The 26,164-nt window shown below is 41.4% G+C and overlaps 1 protein-coding gene across 10 annotated transcripts in view; it reads right to left on the minus strand.

Moving 5' to 3' along the window:
* Positions 1-15,606, minus strand: part of PCDH7 (protocadherin 7) — a 401,378-nt gene extending 385,772 nt beyond the window's left edge. For 9 of the 10 annotated variants that reach the window (XM_033105872.1, XM_033105871.1, XM_033105870.1 and 6 more), the window contains exon 1: positions 11,388-14,600. In XM_033105872.1, the coding sequence (XP_032961763.1) occupies positions 11,388-14,561 (3,174 nt within the window). In that variant the 5' untranslated portion in view covers positions 14,562-14,600. Of the gene's footprint in view, positions 1-4,700; positions 5,170-11,387 lie in introns of those variants that run through there. The other variant, XM_033105877.1, reaches the window with a different exon arrangement.
* Between the last annotated feature and the right edge of the window lie 10,558 nt (positions 15,607-26,164).

Consider the following 26,164-nt stretch of genomic DNA (forward strand, 5'->3'; position numbering starts at 1 on the left):
ACTAGTAAGCAGAAGTTAGGAGTTTCAGGAACGCTACACCTAGAATTTTGGTAGTGCAACCTGCCCTCTGCAGTCAGAATTGACAAGGGGGGGGAGAGTGTTAAAACTTCAGGTTTCTGGGCTATAGTACAGACCTACATACTAGAACTCAATTTTTGAGAATTAAGTTAGGATAAGAAACAACTACATGATGATACTGTGGCAACTATTTTGATTACAGTAATCTTATAACACTAGTAGGGAGAAGGTGAGTGTGTTGCCATGCTGTTGTTGTAGTTTTTCCTTTCTTTTTTTTCCTTTCTTTCTACCCAAAGTGCAGGGGGTAGAAAACGAAGGAAGGCAGAGCAGTTGGACCTGATCTTCTAGACCAGGGGTGTCCAAACTGCGGCCCGCGATCCATTTTTTATTGGCCCGCAGCAAATTCCAAAAATATATTTAGTTTACTTAAATAAGGCAATACGTACTTCACCTCGAGTGAGTGGCCCGGCTGTTTGTGTATTTTACTGCATATGGCCCTTGGTGAAAAACGTTGAAAAAAGTTTGGACACCCTTGTTCTAGACTGAAAATAAAAACGAAACCAAAACACGACACCTGGCTGTAATAGGAGGCCGTGGACATTTACTACTTTTTGACACTAATATTGCAATCATACTAAGCCATGACATTTAGTGGCGTCCTTATGGTCACCAGGGCCTGCGCCCAAATTCAAGGCCACAGACATTTGCCTTTGTCTAGCCTGAATACCGTTTTCTGATATAATCTCACCCCACCTTCCTGACACTTGGTGCCTTAACAGAGTCCTCAGTCTTCTAAACTACTGCAGGCTTCATATCTTTCCTCGAGGCCCTAATCAAAATCACCATTTCTTAAGAACTATTGATCTTTGCGAGGTGTTGACCTAGTTATCCGCTTAAAACAATTTGCATCCACCTGTGCCAGAGACGGAAGAGAACTCTTTCAGAGGTCATTTGCAATTTAAAAGAGCTGCTCCTTAGAATACTGGGGCTTTGAGTTGTAAGGCATTTCTCAGCTCCTACTTCACCTGTGGCCCATCGCTCCCTAAAGAAGTCATATTCTCTCTTGTAGATCTCCATCCTTAGAAAACCAAGTGCATGTTTCTCTTTACAGATATGCCAGCTTTCAGCTTTAAAAATGGCTGCTCACCATGGGCAGTCAGAATGAAAATGGAACCTTTTCCTTCATCAGAGAGCATGGGTTGGCACAGGGAATGAATAACATCTGCAGGAATATATAAATTGACCGATAGAGAGACTCATGCATGTGTTCAGGCATAGATGTATCTGTTTTCCACAGATAAGGATCTCCAGAAACATACTGAAAATCCATATGCTCTCATGCTTTTTCTTTTTCACTCCCTCAAAATATGTCAGAAGTCTACTGTGTGGCCAGTGCCTCCCTCACTTGTCTTAAATATTTGTTGTAGGTTAGTTTTATATTTCTTTTAAGGGTATGGTGTCTACAACATCACTAAGGAAAGAGCAGAACTCAGAGAATTGCTCATTTGCTACTGAACCAAGAGTCATACACCCTGCAGAGAAGGCAAGGACTCTAGCCAACACAGCAGGTAGCCTTTTATCACCAAGACATCTACCCAGCAGGGAAAGAAAATAACAGTTAGTACGCTCCCAGTCTGATGTAAAAGTGGTCACACCATCGTCCTGTGATCCAATGTGGATGGATCTTCAGGCCACCTAGCACCAAAGTCAAGGCCCTTTGTCATTCGCTCAACAAACATTTATGACTTTCTCCTATGTGCTGAGAACTCTAGTAGGCTCTGGGAAGTCCGTGATGGACAAGACACACCTGTGGGGGGGAACCGTCTAAGTTTTACATATCCCTTTACTTATGTGTATTATTTCTGCCCTGTTCTATCTATCAAGGCAAGGGCTCTGTTCTTCTCATCATTTTAATTACATCCCAAAGCCTTGCAGTGTATATTAGAGATGGAGCAAATGAACTCATTCTCTAAAAAATGAATGGCTAAAAACCATCACACACATCAAAGAAAAGGGTTTTGCAAAGTTAGAGATAGAAGATTATTCCCAGAGAGTTTACAGTGTGGAATTACTTCCTAAGGACTTTGGTCCTTTTTCTAGAGATAGCCTCAAAAATAAAGTTAGGGTTCAAGTGAATGGCCTAATTCTGGAGGGTATTTTTTAAAATTATATATGAGATAGTTGTTTACGAATCAGGTTAATTACTTGGATCTTCAAATTATATCCACAGCATTTTTTTTTTGGCATAGTAGGAAGTATAGTTTATGACTGGCAAGTATTGGGAAAATTGGGCCTATTCTCAGTAATCCTTTCAGGAAGGTTTTATCCAGGTAAGTCTGAAAACATACTGTAACCGAAAGCACACATTTCACAACTTCCTCCAAATGCTTTCAGTACTTCTGAATTCGAACTGGATATTCCTTCAGGCTGTATAAATTTCTTAAGTAAGCTCTACCAGAGTTGTGAAAAAGCTGTGCATTACTTCCGCCTCCTCACCTCAGCAATAGTAATTAATGGTGCTGTTCCTCACAGATTGCTCTGAAGAGCAATCAGCAAACATAGATTCAATGCTTTGAAACTGAAAAAGTGTGATGCACATATAATCTATCATTTTTCTGTTCTATAATCTTCTTTGTACTATGTGAATTCCATGAGTACAGAGACTCTTAGTATTCTCCACATACCCAGTACCAGTGAGGATATTAGATGTGAATCCTCTTTAGATTTTGTAATGGAGAATGAATTATTGTCTTGTTTAAAACGTCAAAACACTGAAATATGTAGGGGAATGTTTGGTTTGTTCTGAGTCTATCTTCATCTGACCACAGGCACCTCCCCAAATGGTAAATTCCAGTATTCACAAAGGAGGCTGGTCAAGGGATTTGAGGTGGATGACAAGTTGGCAACGGGTTGGGGCAGAGAGGAAGTCTATGGAGGGATAGGAACCAATGGAGACATGTTCAAAGATTAAAAAGAAAAAAAAAAAAAGCAGAGGATAGAAAAAAAAGAAAATAGACTTCTCAAAAGCTTTTTGCTGTTAATAAATGTTGCTGTAATAGTTTGCTGTTGACCATTTTGATTCAGTTTAATAGTAGAGCAAAGTCCTTGGGGATATAGAAATGTTTTGTTTTGATTTATTATGTTTTTCTAATTATAAAAGTAGATAGCCACCGTTTCCCACCCCAAACAATCTAGAGTGGTGGTTCCCTTTCAACTGCTTTCAGAATAAAACTTTTTTTTTTTTTTAACGTAACAAGCAAGAACAGGAACACACATATACACAAACACAACTGAAACACAGGGTGCACATGGTAATGTTAACTCTCACGTACTAGGAATTTTTCTGATTTCCTATCATTCTAATGTGGCAGAGACTCACAAACTGACTCATGCCCCAATAGTGAATTGCAACTCGAGTTTGCAAACTGTTACCTTAGAATGTTCTTTATGAAAGTGTTCATAAATATCTCCTCTACGTGGTTGCACATCAGGTTATCCCCAAATTCTGGACTTTGTCTATAATTTGTTTTTCAGTTGATCCGATTTGTAACAGGATTCACAGTTTTAAGTACATCTAAGGAAGTTTACTACTTAGGATGCAGAAACAGAACATTTCCAAGAAGCAGAAAGTGGTAAGATTTCTTTTCACCAGTTTCTTACGCTGGGCCCTGTGCTCAAAATAAAATGAGAGGTTGAGAGGGTAGTTAGGGTATAGTTAGGAATTTCACTATAGTCTCAATGATATTTCTGAAGTTTTCCTTTTTGCAAAATTAAATAAACGGCTAATAAAATAAAAAGCCTGAAATATATACATTAGAGATTTACGTGGGCTAGCGTGCATTTCCTATCAGTCCAAACTTTAATGTTGTTCCGATATTTATTTATTTTGCCTAAAGGGCTTTTACAGTAAAAATAATTCACCCAAAAAAATCTCAAAAATCTAGCACTCTTGGTCAGTATTTCAAAACTTGGGGAGAACTTTAATAGGGCAGATGATGTGGTAAATGTATCATAAAATTGTCCAATTTTACATATGGAACACGTATTGTTAGTCACATAAACAGATGCAACATAACAAATGGAGACATAAATGTACATAGAGGGATGAGGAAGAGGATTCCGAGACTTAGCTAGAAAATCATTTATACAACTCAAATTCAGCCACTTGCTCTCTCAACAATGTATTATGTCATATGCTGAAATCTCAGAAGCTGCTTGAATTTATGTTATCTGACATCAAATAGAATAGCCTTCAGATAAATGTAGTCCACGAAAACAAGAAGCCACATATGCCTTCTAAATGTGAACACAGTGACTTCAGTAGATCTAACTAAAAGGTTCCAAATTTTCCTAAGGAATTGAAGAAAAAACAAACAAACAAACAAACAAACACCTTGAAAATTCTATAGCTACTTTGGTGAGTATTTCAAAATTAAGGAAAAAGCAATCCATTGGCAGTTCCTGTGCTAAACACAAAATGAATCTCTCAAATTTGTTTTACAGCCAATGTTTTTTATAAATATTTCTCCGAGTCCTTGTATACACATATGTGGGAGCACACACAAACACACACACAGTGGTATTTAGAAATGCACACACAGAATGAGCAAGAGACGCTATCCCTGAGTGTAACTGTCTCACTGGCCTGGAAAAGGCTGTGATGACATAACACTTTAAAAATATTGATCCATTTAAGATTTTATTGAAAGTCGGTATTTAATGTATTATAGAGAAAGACATAATAGACTTAATTTTCCTTGGTTCACACAAAGCCAGAGTCTTAAAATCACTGTTGAAATATGCTTTGGGATTTTTTAAAAGACTTTACAATTAAGTTCTGCTAAATACTTCTTTGAGAATGGTGTTCCCCGTGACTTAGACATCCATTAGTAGCACATTTCTTTATTAATACTGTTTCTTTTAGGTTTATTTATTTTAATACTATCTTTCCTTAAACAAGGAGGAAAAAAACCAAACTTGAAAATCAAATGCACAACAAGTGGAACAAGCAGTGATTGGCTGATACCCCACGGCCAAGGTCAGGCTCCAGCAGGTTTCGGAGTAGCAAGGTCATCAGAGTATGGTGCATAATGGAGCATCATATTAGAGTGGAATTCAGCCAAACACAGTAATGTATGGATGTAGACGCATCTGAAAGAAGGAAAATAAAGATTTATGCAGGTAAAAGAAAAAAAAAATGAAGAAATTTCCCCCAGTGTCTTATGCCCAATCAGAATGATCTAGAACTTTTGAGGCAGGGTATATTTATTTGCAAATTATGCATTTGTAAATAATAAATATGCACGGGGGTGGGGGGAAGTTAACTTGTCAGAGGAATCCTACTTGGAAGCTTTAACAGTTTTTTTGTGTGCGTGTTGTTTGTACACAGCATTGGAGCTCAATACAAACATCACTAAATTCCTGAAAATAAAGCTTTATTCTGCCTTTAAAACATTAATTCACCAGAAGTGATAATTAAGATTAGTTTTAGTGGTTTCAGCTCAATTCTTCTTGGAATGTGATTTCTCCCACAACACTAATGCTAAATAAAGCACTGTGTAATGTTCTGAAACAGACTTCCTGCTTTAGAAAAGATTCTAAGAGCTTTTAAAATAAATAAGAAAGAAAAGCAAAGCTGACTCAAAAAAATATATATAAACAGATCTTACAATTTCTATACAGTTATTGTAAATTAATGGATGGGGAGCCTTGCTACAGTCTAGAAATTGGTTATACACAGCTTAAACATAAAGCTCGAAACAAGTATTATGCTAAATTTCCTACAAACCTCTACCACTACTCTCTCCCAGGGAGGAAAAAAAATGATGTTAAAATGCCTAATAGCATTGGTGGCAATGGTAAAGCAATGGTTTCGTCACGTTACATTTAATTTTAAAAATAGTTCAGATTTCATTTTGAAATTTATAAATTTAATCATTTATACCTTAATACGTAAATTTAGAATCTAGCACACTAGATTTGCTAACTGCCTATCAAGGAGGCAATCCAATGAAAAAATAACAAAATGTCATTCTTCTACACATTTGCTAGAAAACAAATTTAGAGGAAAAATTAGTTCACAACTGTGTATTATGGATGCTACTAAAGTTAAGTGCAGAGTTGGTATGTGCAGAGTTGGAAAAATGCAAAGGAGCATAGCAGCCAAAGGGAATCATCAGTATTGATGGAAAGGCTCAAAGACCATCCCAATGAGAATACATAGAAAGTTTCATATATAATGTATAGAAAGATTTTATTAATTTCCATGGAAAATATGTTTTTATTGAGGATATACTAAATGCTAGATAGGTACTTACATCTATTGTCACTGTTCTGCTACAATGACAAATTCTGTCAATTAACTTGTTGAATATATGTTCTAAACCATGTTGAGTTACTTTAATGTATATCATCAATTGCTATCTTACATAAGGGGAAAACAAATATTAATTGCTTTTAAAAATCTATAAAATTTGAGCTACAATGTGCCCAATAATTTAACACAGAAAAACTAGAGCCTAGAGCAGAATTATATTCTATTGTAAAAATGTCAGTCTACGTAGCCAAATATATAGTTATACATACATAAGTAAATCTCAACAGATTTCTGTCACTATTGAAATATATACAGAGAGCGTTTTAGAAATTCAATTTCTTTTTTCCTAGAGTTAGTATGATAATAAAAAAGAACACTAGACTCTGCATTCCATAACTTGGACTCTAGTCCACATTATATCCCTGATAATCTTGTGATCTCAATCAAATTACTTTTTCATACCAGGCCTCAGTCTCCTGTTCTATAAAATGAGGAGACTGGTTTAGTTGACTTTTTTTAATTCTAAAATGTGATGATTCTAACTATTTTAGATACAGACATTAAGCAGTTAATTATGATATATTTTGATTTTGCATGAGTTTAAAGTTCAAATATTTTTTGCATACCAGTCTATGAATACCACAGTGAAATAAAAGTCTAATGGCACCATAGTTCATTTATATGAATTCATTTCTATGTGTTTGTGTGTGTGGAAGGGGAGTGGAGAGAGAGAGTGTGAGAGAGCAAGAGAGAGAGGGAGAGAAAGAGGGAAAGATTTCCATCTATACCATGTGCATACTTTTGAAGTATGTAATTATTCAAAAACAGAATGATAACAAGAAAGAATGATTTGGCTATATTTATCCAGCTGCACGATCTGCTTAAAAATCTTTAAATTGATTTTGTGGTCTTATGTCTAAGTCATTAACTGACTTAAGATAAGGCTCAAATTGTCATATCTGGATTTCTATAAAAATTTGTATATTCATTGACGATCAAATCAGTGGATTACCTTTTCCTTATTTCATCCAGAGATCAAGGTCATATTGCCCTAGTAGGTACTTCCTGACTAAAGATACAGCCTAACTTTCATCAATTAGCCTCTTGTCTATACTATTAAGCCGAAGATACCAGAAATCCCACCAGATGCAGATTCAATGTGGCTTTGAAAGCCCTGTTGGTTACAGACAGGAGAACCATATTGTACAAATTATGCTTACAGAATTAAAACTGGAAGCTGTGGTTGGCATCACTTTGCAGATGCATTTCCGCTATAACATATATAGTGTATTATACATACACAAATTGATACTTAGTTTTCTCAGGGCTTAGAACTTTAATAGATGATGGCAAGTCACATCATCCATTTGCTTCCAAAATTGAAGTAATTAAAATAAAAAATGTGCCATATATTTTACTAAGAATATATACAATGAATACTGAGCGCAATTTGATCAATTAAAGAGAACATTATTCAGACTATGTTCTGCAGGTCCTTACGCAAGGAAAACTGTCATTGGAGTTAATATGAATTTTTCTCGAATATTTCAGGATCAGCTACAAATGGATTTTTAAATTAATGTTTATTCAAGTTGTATCCTTTATACTCTTGCCAAAAATAAAGTACCTTGCTTTCCATTTACTAAGTACAATAAAATTTTTACTTGCCAGTGCATTATCTAAATAACAGCATATCCAGGATAAACTCAAAGGACATGAACATAATAAGCAAAGTGGCAATTACACTTTTATATTGTCTACTAATATTCTGGAATTATGTCAATTTTTTAAGAAAATTGAAAAAATACTGAACACGATAAAGCACTAGAGATTTAAAAATAAATAGAAAAGTCGAATTTTTCTGCTTTTATTTTACAAATTAAAAACACAGTTGTTTTTCCAGGTCACAAAACTTTAAAAACCACCAAGACCAGGTTCACCAAGCAAAGGAAGAATGAAATGAAAAGATGGACAGTTAGTCTCAGTAATGCTGTCAACGACCCATGGTTTCCTCAACTCGATACATTATTTACTTGAGACCAATGGTTTCAACTGGAAAGGTCCACACTACAAAAACCTGGGCTACATGATCAGTTTTCCTAATGTATGAATTGTAGAAATAATTCCAGCAACTCTGCAACACACATCTCCTAGCTTTTGCCCACTAGTAACTATAGAAGCTTTATTTGAATAGCTCTAGAGCTGTGAAAACAAACCAAAACATGTGTGTGTGGGGGAGGGCATTATTTACAAACTTTTATTTCTACAAAGCTGTTTAACTTATTATAATGTAACTGTTAAGAGGACTTCGGGGCAACATTTCAAAATGTTTAATTTTGAACACTGTAAGTGGCACCACTTCCATTATATCACAAGTAAAGAACTATGATAAGGCAATTCCGGAAATGTATAAATAAAATAAAGGCTTTCCGTCAAATAAAATCTCAGAGTTTTAATTAATTACTACAATAAGGAATTAAAAGATGGCAACCCTCAAGATTTTCCTTATCTAAATTCAGTATCAAAGAGGGGAAATTATAACAAAACCCTGTGTTAATTTTTTAAATTTTTATTTTACATCATGTGTACTCAAAGAAAATACATTTTGGCGGTATGTAAAAAATTAAAGATAACACCTTTTTAAAGTAGAAATAGAAAATCATCTACTTATGGTACAAACAAAAATCAGAACAAAAAAAGATCCTGTTTATTATGTCAGATGTCTAAACAGAATGTAACTTTGTAAACAGATCCCTTGTCCCCTGACAGCAATATTGAGATGAAGCGTATCAATTACTATTACCAATTACATTAAGGGGAATGTATTCCATTTGCCTTTATTTCATTTTAGGTCTGCTATTTATTGTGGTTAAACTTTATACATCTGTTGAATACCTAACGACATACAAATTTTCCAAAGTCACTTTTGGCAAACTGCATGATTTATTCCAGTGGCTTTGTATGGCATGTGGACTTTTTTGCTCATCTAAGAGACTAACACCATACATTTGTTTATTTATAAGCATATCACTTTGCCTTTTAAACAGGATGCCACAACAGTCTTGATATTGACTGTTTTAAATATTTAAGAATATAGAGCTAATCCTAGTTGATGAGTCAAACAAAGCTTAGGTGACAGCGCAGAACATGAGGTAGTTACATAAAATCATCTATAAATCTGCCACTGATGTGTCCACTCAAAAGCTTAAGGTTCCACAATTTAGAATTCAAATGGCATTCAGCCACAAGACAAAAAGTTCTATTAGGATGACAGCTGAGAAGTAAATATTCTGCAGTAAGATCTCTTCCCAGGCTTTTGCATTACAAATTACCATTTTCTGGGGAAATTTCTACAGATCTCAATTTATTTATGGGTGTTTATAAAACTAATCTTACAAAAGTGCTATTATTTTAACTGGAATTGTCCTTGTTTACAAAACAGAACAAAACAAAATCGGCTTCTAACTCCAGATAAAGGGATGACACAACTTATATAGACTTTCCATTTGTCAAAATTCAGTTTAAAAGAAATAAATAACTCAGTCTCACGTGCATCAAAAAGACATATTTTCAAAAGTTACTTAATGCAATATAGGGCAAGCCTGTGTTTTCTTGGATTGCTTTGATTATTGGATATAAAAACATATTAACTGTTTCTTCTTATCCAAATAGCTACAATAAAGTATTACATACAGAAAATATTTATTTAGGAAACTAATTTTAAAAATTATGAAAGCAATACGGAATTACTATTTCTTGTTTTATAATATACTTAAGATGCCCATCAATAACATTTTTAATGAGGCTATAAAATAACTTTTCTCTTTGCCTCAATTCTTCTCGGATCACATTCCACATGCAAAGCATATTCAATAGAAAGACTATTATTCAATATTATCTGACAGTTATAAATGTGTTTCTTGAGATGAGTTCTAGAGTTAAGAAACAAGTGATTTATTAGCAGATTTATTTGTGGAATTGCTAACGCATTAAGACACAGAAGTTTCCCAAAGATTTTAGTTGCTGTGTGTCAAAATTTGGTGGGTGTACAAAGTAAACTTCATGAGTATTACATATATCACACAAGCAAAATTTTCAAAAATAAAATTTATATTTTCTGAAGTATCTCAATATATACTTTTTTACTGTTTCCACATTTCACTGAGAAACAACTGTGCCAAATATTCCATACAACCGTCATAGTTTCAGTATATTACAATGCATACCAAAATATTCTTGCACACAGTGCATGGAACATGAATATTTGTGTTACTTGGCTTAAATAATACGTGGTTCATAAAGTGTACTTTTGCTTATAAACTTTTAATACCAAACATGAAGAATGCAAATGCTGACTGCATAACCTCATAGAAGTTGAATTGTTCTAGATATCAAAATATTAAAAATGTGATTTTGCATGACATTTGCATATCATTAAACATTTTTAAACCAGCAATTTTATCAATGTAGTCAGTATTTCAGTATCTCAGACTTGGTACAACATTTGCATGAGTCAGCACCCGTTTATCTGTAAAATCCTGCATAATGTGTAACGTAGCTAAAACTTTATAGTGTTCAAGTTGCATAGACACCAGTAGTAACCAGAAATTTTCTCTCTGTATGCAATTATCCACTTAGAAGCCACAAAATAAAATAATTTCAGGTTAAAGCTAACCACCCAAACTATGTATATATATATAAAACCACCCAATCTATACACACACACACACACACACACACGCACATATATTCTGGAAACAAAAAATGTAGGATGAATTGGGGCTGTCAAGTACAAAGAGGTACAAAACATCATCTACTTTAAATATTTTCTTTAGTAGCTTAGTAAACGTTGGTCTAACTTGCAAAATACAGTGGCCACCTTGCATAGATGACCTCTACCACACTCATGGTGCATGAATTATCATTCAATTCCTGCTATTAAACTTTTAAATCACAGGTTTAAAAGAGAGAAGACCAAACTTTGCAGAACATGCTCTGTCTCCAAGTTATTAGCCCTCTCTGGGATATTTAAATATACTGGGATGCAGCTTACCTGTTTGCTGTACTTGTTATTGGTTTGACAGCTGTATTCAGAGCAGTGATCAGATCCAATTGAAATGTTGTCTCCTGCTCCCACAAATGTGTTGGCTGGTGGTAGATCTTGTACTGCCTGGTGTTTTTTCCCTGCAGTTGGAGACTGGGGGTGAAGCTGGACAGTAGGCAATGGGGAACTAGATTTGTAATGCCTGGCTAGGTCAGGACTCCCAGGCCCACCATTAACAGATCGGTAGCGGCCCATGCCGGGGCTGTCTGACAGCTTCTCATTGACACTATCATACCGCTGTCCATTTGGTTTAGAAGCTTCTACAGTGACAATGCTGCTGTAGAGAGGCTGCTTCGATTTTTTGTTTTTCTTGTCCTTTTTAGGTTTTTTAGATTTGTCATGCTGTTGGGGTGTAAAAAAGTCTTCGTGATCTTTTTTGCCAGCTTCATAGCCATTTTTATTTTTGGACCGGCAGTACCTTGCCATCACTACAATTAAGATGATGAGAATCACTGTCATAATTCCAGCAACCACCCCAATGACAATGCTGAGTCTCTGTTTGCTAATTTCATAGCTTGGGTCACCAGCTATATCCTGGGTAAGTGGGGTGTGCAAACTTCTGGCTATCTGGGAGTCAATCACAGTTGCATTAGAAACACTTTCATTGACAAACACATGCACTAGCGTCGTGGTGGACTGGGAAGGTTGCCCACTGTCATTCACTTGCACCACCAACCTGTGCAAGCCATAATGCTTTTGGGTGAGTTTTCCCACTAAGGAAACCACACCACTGGTGGAATCAATCTCAAATAGCTTGAAGGGATTCCCTCCCACAATGCTGTAGTTAAGGTCTGCATTGATGCCATCATCACTGTCTGTTGCCAACACTGTAGCTACGACTGTCCTGACATTACTTGAAGGTGGCAGTAAAGTGTAGGAAATGTTTCTGGGAAGGGTAATTGTGGGAGCATTGTCATTTTCATCCATAACAAAGAGAGAGACTGTGGCTGTGGCAGATCGGGGAGGGTCTCCTCCATCCACAGCCTTGACTCTGAATGTATACGTGGTCTGATGTTCCCGGTCAAAAGACGTTGTGGAGTAAATGGTCCCCGTGTCATTTTCAATGGAAAAAATGTTACTGTTCTCCTCTATGTACAGGCTCATGTCCGCATTGCGCCCCTTGTCAGCATCCATCACAGTGACCATCCCCACGGGGCTGTTGGGCTGCAAGTTTTCTTTCACATAAAAGGTAAAGACGTCCTGCATAAACTTAGGGTCATTGTCATTCTTGTCAGCCACCTGAACGATCACCGTGGTGCTGCCCTGCAGCACCGGGATGCCTTTGTCTTTGGCGTTAACTTTAAACTCATACCTGTCAGTCTGCTCGCGGTCCAGCACCGTATTGACAAGAATGTCTCCAGAATCCGGATCGATGGCAAAAATCCCCATCACAGAGGAGTCCAACGAGTAGGCGATCTCTGCGTTTTTCCCGCTGTCAGCGTCTGTCGCCAGCACTGTGGCCACCCTCTCGCCAGGGATGTTGTTCTCAGGAAAGTAAACCTCCACCACCGACTGTCCGAAGACGGGAGGGTTGTCGTTGGTATCTCCCACCTTGACAATCAGGGAGTTGTTGCTGGAGAGGCTGGGGCTGCCTGAATCCACCGCCACTATGACCACGTTGAACTCCCGGTTGGTCTCATAGTCCAAAGGGGCCGAGGTGTGCAGGAAATACTTTTTCTTGTTCTGGTCGCCCTCTGTGTCGCTGGCCGGCTTGAGCTGGAAGGGCACGTCTCCCACCACGGTGCAGGTGACCACCCCATTCTCGCCTTGGTCTCGGTCGGACACTTGCACCAGGGCAATGGGGGTGTCGACCAGAACGTCCTCGGCCACATTGGCCACCCCATCCTTGAGTGGGATACGCCCAATCTTGCGGATTTCAATGGATGGCACGTTGTCGTTCTCATCCTTGATATTGAGGACCACGGTGGCCTTGTCGGTCTTGGGGGGCTGCCCGCGGTCGCGGGCCATGACGGTGAAGCGCAGCTGGTTCACTTCCTCGCGGTCGATACGGTGCAGGACACTGAGCCAGCCGGACGTCTCGTCGAGGCGCAGCAGCCGTCGCACCGACTCGGTAGCCGCCCCGAACACGTACTCGATCTGCCCGTTAACCCCCACGTCCAGGTCGGCGGCACGCAGCTGCAGAATGGGGGTCCCCGGGGCGCTGTTCTCCGCCAGGTCAGCCTCGTACACGCTCTTCTCGAAGCGGGGGCTGTTGTCGTTCACGTCGGTGATGAGCACCCTCAGGATGGCCTGGGAGGAGCGAGGCGGGTCGCCACCGTCTCGCACTCGCAGGGTAAGCTCGTAGGAGTCGCGCTGCTCGCGGTCCAGCGCCCCCTTCACGATCAGCTGCGGCTGCTTCTCGCCATCCGGGGTATCGGCCACCTGCAGTTCGAACACGCTGCTGCGGCCAGCCGGGTTGGTCCCGCCGCCGCTCTCTGGCGCGTCCAGCCGCCGCTTGGAGCCGCCTGGGCCGCCACCGCTCGCGCCGTTCCCGCCGCCCCCGGGGTAGGGGGCGCTGTCTGCAGGCCCGGCGCGCCGGCCCTCGCCGCCGCTGCTGCCACCCCCGGGCTCCTGGAGCAGCTCGTAGCGCTCGATGCCGTTGCGGCCGAAGTCACGGTCCGTGGCGGTGGGCAGCAGGTAGAGCGTGCCCACTGGCCGGTTCTCCTCTACCGTGAGGGTGAGCACGGGCGACGGGAAGGTGGGCGTGTTATCGTTGATGTCGAGCACGATGACCCGACCCTCGAACAGGTCCACCCAGCTTTGGGAGGGCCCGATCACCGACACCTCGAAGTCCAGGAAGCACTCGTTTTCGTCGAAGATCATCTGACACTGGGGCAGCTTCTCGCGGTCGATGCGCCGCTCACTCGTGCTCAGCTCTCCCGTGAGGTTGTCGATCTTCAGGTACTCCGAGCCTGACTCCAGGCTGAAAGTCACCTCACCCGAGCCGGTCACGATGCCCAGGTCCGAGGCGACGTTGCCGATGCGGACGTCTGCTGGGCCTTCCTCCGCCAGTCGGTATCGGAGGAGTTGCTTGGCAGCCGCCAGGCTGAGCGAAAGCGGCAAGAAGAGACAGCAGCCCAGGCACCAGCCGCGCGCCCATCCCATGGTCCGCATCCTCAGCATCTTCTCCTGCTGCTGCTGTTACTGCTCCTTCTAATCACAGCCCCCCTGCGCCCCCCTCCTCCGGGGCCGGCCGCCTGCCCTCCTAGCCCTCTCCCCTCTCCGGGAAAGGAAGGAAGAAGCGAGAGGAAGAGGAGGGAGGGGGCAAGAGCAGCGTGCAGAGTCGGCCAGGGGGAACCCGTGATAGTTACTTCTTTTTTTTCCCTCTCCTGTTTCTTCTGAAAGTTATTGTTTCATAATTCATGCAATGGGTGCTAATCGCCCGCTCACCGGCCGCCGTTCAGTCGCAGTACTCACAGTTCACGGGACACTGCGCGCCGCTGGCTCGGCGCCCCCCCGGAGTCATCCCTGCAGCGGACGGAGGATCCCGGGCTCCCGTCCCCACTCAGTCGGAAGGGGCCGGTACCGCTCCGGCAGGAGGGCGGTGGAGCCGGGAAAGCGGCGGGGAGCGAGCCTGCAGCCTCCCCCGCCTGCCAACCCTGCTCGTCTTTGCTGCTGCTACTGGAGTTGAGTCCAATTCACGTTTCAGCCACTCATTCCAGCTCCAGCTTCTGTTCGGGCTGCCCAGGCAAACGTGAGTCGCTTCCTACACGAGGAGCTGGGGTCAGCAACAAGCCAGTCTCAACTCCGACTCCGCTCAGGCAGCTGGGGAGCCAATCCACCGACCCAGAACGAAAAATCCCGGTCAAGTCGCTTCGGGCACCATGCAGCTGAGACCACCCCCGTTACAGAGCGGTCCGCGTCCGGGTTCTCCCCTCGCGCGGAAGAGCAGCCCTAGCCATCTTCAGAGACGCCCAGAGAGAGTCAGTCCCTTCTCACTCCCGAAATCTCGCTTTTCTCTTTTTTCTTAACAACTCTGCGCAAGGTCATTAGTCACGAAGCCGCCGACTGGAACCGCAGCAGCAGTTCGCCGGCGGGGGCGAAGGCTGAGCCGTGCGCACCGCGCGGTGCCCAAGTTTTGGTTCGCAGCCGCAGAGTCCGTGCCTTTCCTCACCTGCATTCGGCCCGCATGTCGGAGCACTGGGATCTGCAGCGCTGTGCGCGATTCAGGGAGGAGATTGCAGCCTCTCTCTCCTCCCGCTCTCTCCGTTCCCTCCCCTCCCTCCCTCCCTTTCCCTCCTCCCTCCTCCTCCTCTTTCCTCCCTCCTCTCCTTTCCCCTTTCCCCTTCTCCCACTCTCTCTCCTGCACGCTCGCTCTCCTTCCTCCCAGTCCCGACGCAAACAACTCGAGCTGAACTTGATCCCTTTGCAGTTCAAAGGTGAGCAAACCAGGTTCTGTGCGCTGGCGACGTTGGCCGGGCGAAAGCCCCCGGCCGGGCTCCCGCAACGGCAATTAACAAAGATGCCCAATTCTGTCCGGATTTCCGAAGAAAAGCCAAAGGCATTGGGGAGGGAGGAAAGGGGGAGGTGGAGTCAGAGACAGCTGCCAAGTAGCTTAAAAAAAAAAAAAAAAACCAAAAAAAAAAAAAAAAAACAGTTTGCCAAGGGTGTAAAAGTGCCAGTTGGTTGTTGCCTCGGAAATGCCCTGGCACGGCGGGTGAATTCCGTAGTTGTCTCGTCCCCTTTGGCGTCTGGAGAGTCTGGTGCGGGTGCTCCCGCCGCCCCTTGGCCTGTCACAGCTCGAAGATACTGAATGGCAAGTGGGAAGCTCCCGCTCACTACCCGCAAGCCGGAAACCCACAAGTTTGCCCAAAGTGGTGGTTGCTGCTGGGAGCTCGCTGGCTCTGTCGCTGCTCAAGCTTGTCCCTGCTGCTGCTGCTGCGGCGGCGGCGGCGGCGGCGGCGGCGTCGGCGATAGCAGCGGTGGAGCAGAAACTACACACTAGCAGAGAGGGAGGGAGGAGTGTCGCGGGGAGGGAGACAGGAGAGAGTACTTGTCAGCCACCGCGCTCCGAAAAGCCCAGCTTCTGCTCCGGGGGCCACTCCGAGTATGCACAGTCCCAGCCAGTCTCCCGTAAGCCAAAGTCTGCCCCCCGCCCCCTCTTCCCCTTCTCCAGCGTGTGTAGCCATTGTGTTGGGGGGGGGGGTTTGCTTTCCTTCCCTCGGGCTGGTAAAATTCCTCCTCTATCTAATGCCGAATGCGTGTGTGAGAGCGCTGGAGCGGATGTCAGGAAACATTTCCCCTTCTCCCATTTCTCAGAGGATGTCCCCCACCCCACCAAGTATCTTGGGTTTGCGAGTTAGTGTCTCGGTTATGACACGGTTACCGGTGGCTTAGAGGGCCCCGCGTGCGCCCAGGGAGCCCCGCTGATGTTCTGAGAAACCGGAAGGGCTGCAATGGTTAAGAGAGAACATTCAACTCCAGAGAGCGGGAGGGGGATCCTTTTTTGAGACCGCAGACTTCGGAGGACTGGGGTCGGGGGTGGTAGAGGTGCCTGTCTTTGTTTAAAAGCTTGGCAGTCCTGTCCTTGTGCTTGCTTACTGAGATAGACCTTGTGTGTGAGCGCGCGCCTGGGGAAAAAACGCATGTTTGAAGCCTCGGTATTATTTTCTCAGCAAAACCCGGCAGCCTTCAGTAACTGGCAAAGCGTAGCGTCACCTATCTGGATAAAAGGGAAATAAACTTTAATAACAACTTTGTGTACCGAAGTGTTCCTAGGTCCTTTTCTTCATTCTTTTGACTTTGTGCCACTTGATCGTACGCGGTATTCCACCACGCGAGGCTTTCCCAGTTTTCAATCACGGCCACCGGAGCCCGCTCCATGAAACCTCAGTTCTAGTTGTTATCTGAACTTAGCCCTTTACTCTTCATTTATTTCGGCGGCAGTTAAACGAGGGGGGCCTGCTAGGAGTAAGGGGGTTAAAACAGGCAGTAGATATTTAGGGAGAATTCTTATCATCTCAAAAGAGAAAAGGGGCTGTTTGCTGGAATTTGGTTGGTTCTCAGCTCGCCTGCCCATTCTATAGGCATTGAAGTGCCTCCCCTTAAAGGAAAATTTAAAGCGAAAAGAAAAAAAAAATCTGTTCAGAGTGGGTATCGAGACCTGTGTGAGGAGACAGAATGATTTAAATGAGACAAACAGCAATAAAGTCTACGAGCAGATGTAGCGCGCGGTTGTTTGGGCGGGCGCAGCCAGCAGGAATGGGGGTAGAGGCGGCAGAGATTTCCAAGCTCTCTCTAGGGTGGATCGTAGAGGCGCGGAGGTGGAAGTGTGTGCTATGTGCGAGGGAGCTGGTATCTTCCAGTCAGCTAAAGCAGCAGCACACGGGGGGTAGCGGCTCCTCCTCCGGGGCCAGGCGGGGAACCCGGCCTTTCCCCCAACCCCCTCCCAGCCGCCGCCACTCGAGCCTCGCAGCACTGTATCTGCAGCATCAGCGAGAAAAGCCCCGCGCGCAGGCTCAGTGCGCACCGCCGCAGTCTGGAGCCGGGTGGGGGGAGGGGAGTGAGAGGGGAGGGGCCGGAGGCGGGCGCCGCAGCGCCATCCCGGCCAGCTAAGTGGCAGTAACGCCAAATCCCCCTTATATTTGGCAAACTGGTATATCAGAACTCCTGCCTCCCTGGACATCCGGTCCCCCATCTTCAGGATCCAAGGCGAAAGGGAGCCGTCTCTACTCCGCGGCCTTGCGCGGGTGCATTCCGATGCGGGCAATATGGTGCAGTGCACTCACTCCCCAATCCGCCTTCACTAAAATTTTGCAAACTTCAGGCAGCCGCGTGGGCAGAGACGTCGTGCACTTTCTCTTTCCTCACCAGACCATAAACTTGAACAAGCCCCTCCGCATCTTCAAATATTCGCCCCCTGCACTAGCGCACACTCTCCAGGTGCACACTTGAGAGGGGCGAATGAGTGGGCGGCTTTCCCCTAGCGCACAGCAAATTTCTTCCCAAATGACCTGGGGGTGCAGCGTGTCCTTCACAGTGGAGTGGTTTTCTCATTGCGAGCCCGAGGTAGTCTCCGGCCCGCCCACCTCACTCTCATTCCTACCAACTCCACCGCCGCGCCAAGCCAGCAGGGGAAAGGGGTCCGACGTGTGCGGCATGGAGAACAGCGTGGCCAGACTGCCAGGGCCCTAAAACCTCCTGGCTTTCCTCCCTCTCCCATTGGTCCCCAGCTTCGACCTTTCTACAAGAGCAGCCAAGGAACGGCAGCGGCTTTGCCCCGCGGCGCGATTCCAGGGAAAGGGTACGAAATGAGAGGGATGGGGGTGTGGGCGAGGTAAGAGGAGACCTCGGGGCGCCCTTGCCGCGGCTGGAGCTCCCAATCCTCTTCCGCCCCCTGTCTAGAGAATGACACTCCAACTCAAGCCTCCCGCGGGCACCGAGGATGAATGAAGGCGAGAAGCCGGTCCCCCCACCCCCTCCCCATTTCCGCAGTCTTAGAGCCAGTGTCACAAGTGCTCAGCAATTTCATTAAATAGAACCGGGGGACTTAATCCCCCGCGGTACCAGACCTCACCATGGGAATATGATATCCGGCTTCACTCCCACCCGCAACCCCCCGCCCGGCTTTTCAGACCCGAGGCTGCATTTATCTTCTCAACCTGAGAGAAAAGGGTTCAGAAGGAAATGGGATCGAAAGTGTAACCGGCTGCAATAAATTAAAGAGCCCGCTGCTGGGGCTGCTCTTGGTGCTGCTGCTTTGGCGGCCAGAACTGAAAAGAGAAAACGAGATGTGTCCTAAAACCTGCGTTTGTCAGAGTGCTGGGACGTCATCGCTTGTATGAATCAAAATGTTTGAGGGAATGTTGAAATGTCGGGGGTTTGTTTTTTCCTGCTTTTTAAAAAGGACAATGAAAAGAAATGTCCCTTTGAAACCAAGATATACAAATGCAATTGATTACAGAAATGTCATCCCATTCAAATAGATATTTAATAAAAGTTTGGCCAACAACTGATTTTCTATACCAAATTTCCTATCCCAATAGGATATGCGGTTGTTGTTTTTCTTTTTTAAAAATGAATTTACCTATGAACCTTGCTTGCTTAAAAACTGCTTTGCTGTTAAGAAATTTCAGCGACTGAGCTTAAAAATAGCACTCAGGGTAGTTTAAGCCTGAAGAAAAGACAGGAAGAGAAGTAACAAAATTTTATGAGTAAAAATACAGAGAAGTAGTTACCAGAGATATGATGGGGGGAAACTTTCATTTATTATAGACTGTATTCACAATGATACTAGAAAAAAGGTTAAATACAGTAAACGTCCGGGAGCGCCAGTTCTGGAAAGAATACCTATAAAGCAGTTTGACGGGGAAGGGAGAAAGTGACTCAAGAACTCCACCAAGGGACAAACAGAGGAAATGACACCCCTACATCTTCAAATCCATTGACCTTTCATCTTTTTAAAAGAGTTCTTTATTTTCACTTACATATGTGCAGATATGCTCTTGAAGTCTTAAGATCAATCATTTATCCAACTACTTTAGGTAAATTTGATTCTTTAGTCTTTCTTCGCTCAATAATTATAAGAAATGATTGTCCCTTAAACATATAATTTCAAATAGTAAATATAACTATGTATAATTATTGACCTATAGCAAGTATGGTTCTGATTCTTGGGACTGTGAGAAACTTTAGGCATATTTTGCAACTCTCAATTCAAACTTGTAGTGATAAAATGTGTAGTAGACTGAAATAGATAAATTATTCATTGCAATAACAGACTTTTTGATGGACATTAAAGCTCAGCAGTTTAAATAAGGAAACCACAGATTTCCTTTTAAGCAGGTAATAACTGCTTGCATCAATGGTTATTTAATTGGTCTCCAGCCAAGAAATAGAACCAGTTGTGCTGTTTAAATCATGAAATAATGTTATGTAAAGCCATATATTGCAATTTATCAATAAAAGAAGAATACAAGGTAAGAACTAAACTAAATTGATTCAGACTACCTATTGAATAACTATAAAACATTTCCACAAGGCCATTATAAAAACTCTGTAAACAGAGAAAAAGAAACTTGTGAAAATAATTTTAAGCGTTTATCTAAATATTAATTCATAGGCTGTGTAAAGATTTGCCAATTTAAATAGAGTGTTTTCAGTTTTAAAATGACACTTGATAGAAATGATTTTCACTTTAAGCTTTGCACAAATTGACAGTTACAAAGTTTTAAATGCCAAAACATAAACAATATAACATAGATTTACATGACATATATATAGTGCCAAAAAATGTATACACATTTTAAGAAAGGAAAACTGTATTAAAATTGTAATGCTCAATATATACCCATAACAAAAGATGAATACAAGTCACGTTTGACTTCTACAATTATAAGAGGTGCTCAAAGTGGTTACCATCAGTGTCTAGACACTTCTGATTATGGTGAACTGCTGTTTGAGCAACGCTGACCAAAGTGTCCAATTGTAAACATTTTTTGGCACCTCCGATACATATACATACATACATATATATATATATATATATATATATATATATATATATATACACATATATACATACATACATATATACATATATATGTATGTGTGTGTATATATATATATATATATGGTCAGGTGCTGTAACTAACAAACACCTTGCCTTTTATTTACAAGATAATTTACGGATTTTTTTCTGTCTTTACATTAATTTTTATATATTCGTAAAAACCTAAGCTTGGGAGGAAAACAGCATTTTGCAAAATTTGGGTGAATTTTGGGTAAAAAGACTCTTTATAGGTCAAAACAGTATACCCTATTATTTGTTGCCATCTGAAGCTGTTCCCTGTCACTCTGTGGTAAAATTGAACATTCCAATGCCCTTTGCAACATGAACTTGAGACATTTGGCATTTCTTTACTACCATGGCAAGATATGTCAAATGCTGCTGTGAATAATGACCTCTAAGCTAGATAATATATTAAGGATTTTTTTGGGGAAAAAAATCTCATTATAATGGCTTGTATGAATATAATACTCAAATAAATGACCTTGCTTGTACTAAGAATGGTTGAACATTATGAATTAGCTTCATAAGTTTTAGTCTCTGACTATGTTGACCTATGCTAACTAGATCACTTCTTATGCTAATTACCAGGTGGTACAGTACCAGGTGGTACAAAACTGTATTCAATCAAATTTAACCCATTGCATTTAGAAAATACATAATGTGGAACGTTTCTAGAGTGGTTAAATAGCAAATTTTACTAATTACTGTAGCAGCAATGAATTTTTCCAGTGGTAGATGGTGATCCTTAAAAGGTAATCGGACCTTTCCCCAAATATTGCTGGCTTTGGCTTCTGGACCTAGGGTAGGATTGCATTTCCTGGCCCCCTTGTGGTTAGATGAGGCCACTGACTAGTTTGGGCAACCATGAGTAAACTTGTAATTTCACTTCCAAAGGGAACACACATTCCAAATGGATGGCCAAAATGAAATCAGTGTTCAACTCTATCAGTCAAACCAATTTTTAACCTGACCTAGGTCCAATACCTGGAAACTGTCAGTAAACTTTAGACCAACACTGACTTTGGAAAGTAGTAGTAGCTTTTAAAAGACTGTTGTTGCAGTACTTATTTGATGAATTATATGAATTATCCAAGTAAAGCTGGCTTAAAAGCCTTACCAAATAGACAAGATGGGTTCCAACTACACATCCCTATAAATCAGTAGTATTTAGCCATAGTTCAAAATACAGTTCCATTAGCAAAGCAAGTTCTTCATCGAGCTATATAAATTTGTGCCTTAGTGATTTTTAACATTAGCAACATGTTTTAGTCTAGTTAATTTTTTCTTAGTAAAATTTCTTCCTGGGATAGAGTTTAACATTTTGAACAGTACTGTTGACTCATAGTGAGATGGAAAGATAATAAAGACTGTTTACAGTTATTCTTTTCATTTCCTGTGTTGGCTGTGTAACTGATTTTCAATATTGTCCCCAAATGACTGGATGAAAAAATGCTATGAGTATGTAAATAGAAGCTTTTAATTTGACTAACTTATGTATAAAATATTAAGTGTTTTGATGCATTATTAAGTTAACAGCTGCAATTTAGTAACAGTATCTATCTGAATTCAGCACTGAAAATTTTACTTAGATCATTCTATTTCTGAGTGTTTCCTTCTCTCTCCAGATGTTAGCTACAGCTTGATCACATCTGCCTGTTTGGAGGAAAGAAATAGTACCTACCCTTGCGTTTTCAGTGACATTTGATGTAAAGCTTCCCCTTCATCTAACAAATGAGAAGCTTTGCTTCTATTTTTCTTGTAAAACAGATTTATTTAAAACATAGGAAAGAGGGTGAGAGAAAAACATGGGAAACTTAAAAAGGTATCGCTGAAACTAAGGCAGTGTCCCAGTTTCTGTTTTATTTTGCCTTATAAAATAGTAGTTTCCGAAGATCTGTAAACCAATATTGCCTTCAACAACCCAAAATTATTCCCTTTTAGTGTTCTGGTCAGTGTGCCTCAGCTTCTGTATTACTCTCATGGGCAGACTTAATGTGATGCTAATGAAGCTTAAGCTTTAGGGGTCTCTCACTTGCACTGACCTCTTTCAAGACCCTGGGTGAGGGGGTTGCAATAATGTGTTTGCACAGTCATCTGTTTTTCAAATTTGCTAGAGTAAGCATTTTAAGCCAAATAGGTTAAGAACACTGCTTCCTTTCACTCCAATTTACTCCGTGACACTCCCTGTGTAAATAGTATTAGAGAGCCCTAAACGTTTTGGGGATCTAGTTAAGGGAAAATTGACATGAGGATACATTCTAGTTAAGGGGAAGTTGAGATGGGGACTCATTTAATTTGAGTGTGTTCAGATGTGTTTTTGTGGACCCACAGTCATTTTCATTCATAGTTAAATTATTGCTAACAGCCATGGTGCAGAATGGCTTCCAAGAATTCACCCAACATCCCTTGTGGTGGCACAAAGCTGCAGTGCCAGAGGTGCCACTGTGATAGAAGACACCCCCAGTGTGATATCCTGGTAGTACAAGGGTGATGGAGTGAAATCAGGGCTTAAGTGTGCAATGTCAGAAACAAGTCTGTGGCAAGTTCTTCCAATTATTAGACATGGCAAAAATCCAAGTAGAGATGTACTTCTCATTGATGGTCTAATCAAAACAAACATTATCTCTTGTCAGGAATTGCTCAATAAGTCAGAAGATACACTTAAAAAAACACTTTTTCTGAGTGCGAGTGTTCAATGTCTAAACAGAAATTGTACAAATACAGAATTTATTAGAATCCTTGCCTTTGAGGACACAAATATACAACATTACTGCAAACATAATCTGTGTATGGGCAACTGGGTGACTTGTACATCCAGGTGGACTGGAGTTAGCACGTTTGACACATCTTTTCCTGACAAAGTTTGGCACTTGGCATGAGATGACACACCCGATTTAGTAGATATCCTAAAGAAACAAGTGTTTAAGTGACAAGCTCTTACAACTATTGATGAATAAGTCAAAGTATGTTGTATTTACACAATTATGAAGCTTGATACAGTTCAACAACATTTTAAAAATCCATTTGAATGGCTTTTCTATGTCTTAATTTCAGACTGATTCTATGTATCTGTTTTTCAGAAGTGTTGGTCATACCAAAGTTCAAAAAAATTACCATTAGGTTGGTGCAAAAGTAATTGCAGTTTAAAAGGTTAAAAATAATTGCAAAAACTGCAATTACTTTTGCACCAACCTAATATTATAGAGATGTGTCAGTTCATTAATTAGTTAATAAATTATGGGCTTTGGGGATACTTGTTTTACTTGTCAGATTTTTTAAATGAGGAATGTCTTGGAATTTCTTTGATGACTTTAAGTAGGTATTTATTTTGTAACTATTTTTGTATCATATTATAATATATATATATATATATATATATATTTTTTTTTTTTTCTTAAGAACCCAAATTATATAAACTTTAGGCCCTACGAAAACCTGAATCTATCCTTGCTCACCATAATGAAGAACACTGATAGAGAGTGGTTATAATGAGTAAACCATGGACATCAAAGATTCTCAAAAATCATAAACTCAATTCTGTAAAATAAAATACACATTAAGACTTTACATAACCTTATTTATAAGCAAATACTGCTTAATGGTATTTTCTTATGGACAATAATCACATCGCTATAATAAATAATTGTTGGACCAGCTTGTTGGTGCTAGAAGTTGCTAAAGTGGCAGCATGGTGAGAAAGAGTTGGATTTCCACTTTGGACTTCTGTGATTTTGATTAACTCCCTGAACCCTGATTTTTATCATTTATTTCAACTCCTCCAGCATGTATTTAAATTCTACTTTATATCAGGCCCTGATTTAGATTTTGACTACAAGTGAATCCCAGATCCTTGCCTCCAGATCACTCCTATTTTAATTATATCTACAAAGTGGGGATACTATAGCCACTTTTGAGGTGGTTGTGGGTAGTAAACATGACAATTTTATAAAAGAACCTAACACTCTGGTACAAATTAAATTTTTAATGAAAAGTTATTTTTGCTTTACTCCTAATATTCTAAGGGCTTAAGATTACATGTCCTAGATTTTGCAGGATTTGAATTTCTATTTTGTATTCGTCTGCATAGTTTAGGATTGGAGTCATTTACATTTGTGCAGCTCTTCCTTTGTTCAGGGATCAGCAAACTATAGTCCACAGGACAAATCTGACCCCTGGCTGGTTTTTGTATAGCTCCTAAGCTATGATTTATTTTCCCCCTCCACTTTTAAAGGGGTGTTAAAAACAAACAGAAAATAATATAGGACAGAAAGTGTATGTGGCTGGGAAAGTCTAACATATTTACTACTAACCCTTAACAGAAAATGGTTTTCTGATATTTTTTAGAATATCGATTTTCATGAGTATTGTGACAGCACTGAAAAATACAGTATTTCACGTTACATGTTAGACAAGGAACTATGTCGCTAAACTCCGTATGTAAAGCTCCATATTCACAAAGCTCTTATTTAAGTGTACCCCATGTCACATCACAGCACCCATGTACATAATGATATGCTGCTTTCATTATATACGAAGAACCTAGCATGTGCCTTATTAGCTATTAAAAATGGTTATTCCTCCCACTGAGAGGCTGCTCCTCTCTATTCCCTTCGAGTGAATGTGGGCAGATCTGTGACTAGTTTTTACCAATAGGACACCGTGAAGGTAACAGTGTGCCAGTTACTATCCCTTGGAGTACTTTCTCTGAAAGTCCTAAACTGTCACATAAGAAGTCCATTTACTCTGTGACCACCATACTGAAGAGATTCCATGACATGTAGGCACTGCAGGTGACAGTCTTCGCTGAGCCCACCTTCCAGTCATATGAGACATAGGAGGCACTAGACATAGGGTTCAAGCCATTTGGACCCTGTAGATCAGTCCATCTGACAGCTGAATGCCACTGAGTGGCAGACACCACAGTCTATACCACATGGAGCTAAGGAATCACCCACCCGAGCCCTGCTTAAATTCCTGACCTACAAAATATGGGGAAGATATAACAAAATGTTCATTGTTTTAAAGCACTATATTTCAGGGTGGTTTGTTACCTGAACAAACCATCCTGAAATATAGCTGGGCATGAGTATTCTGTTTGCTAATTTCATGGATGCTGAATGTCAGGACTAGATTTAATAATGATAATTGTTACCATATTGTGGCTCATCTGTGTTCCAGACACTCAACACAGTGTCTGGAACTGTGTTAAATGATA

This window comes from Rhinolophus ferrumequinum, chromosome 5, assembly GCF_004115265.2.
Source record: "Rhinolophus ferrumequinum isolate MPI-CBG mRhiFer1 chromosome 5, mRhiFer1_v1.p, whole genome shotgun sequence".
Classification (NCBI taxonomy): domain Eukaryota; kingdom Metazoa; phylum Chordata; class Mammalia; order Chiroptera; family Rhinolophidae; genus Rhinolophus; species Rhinolophus ferrumequinum.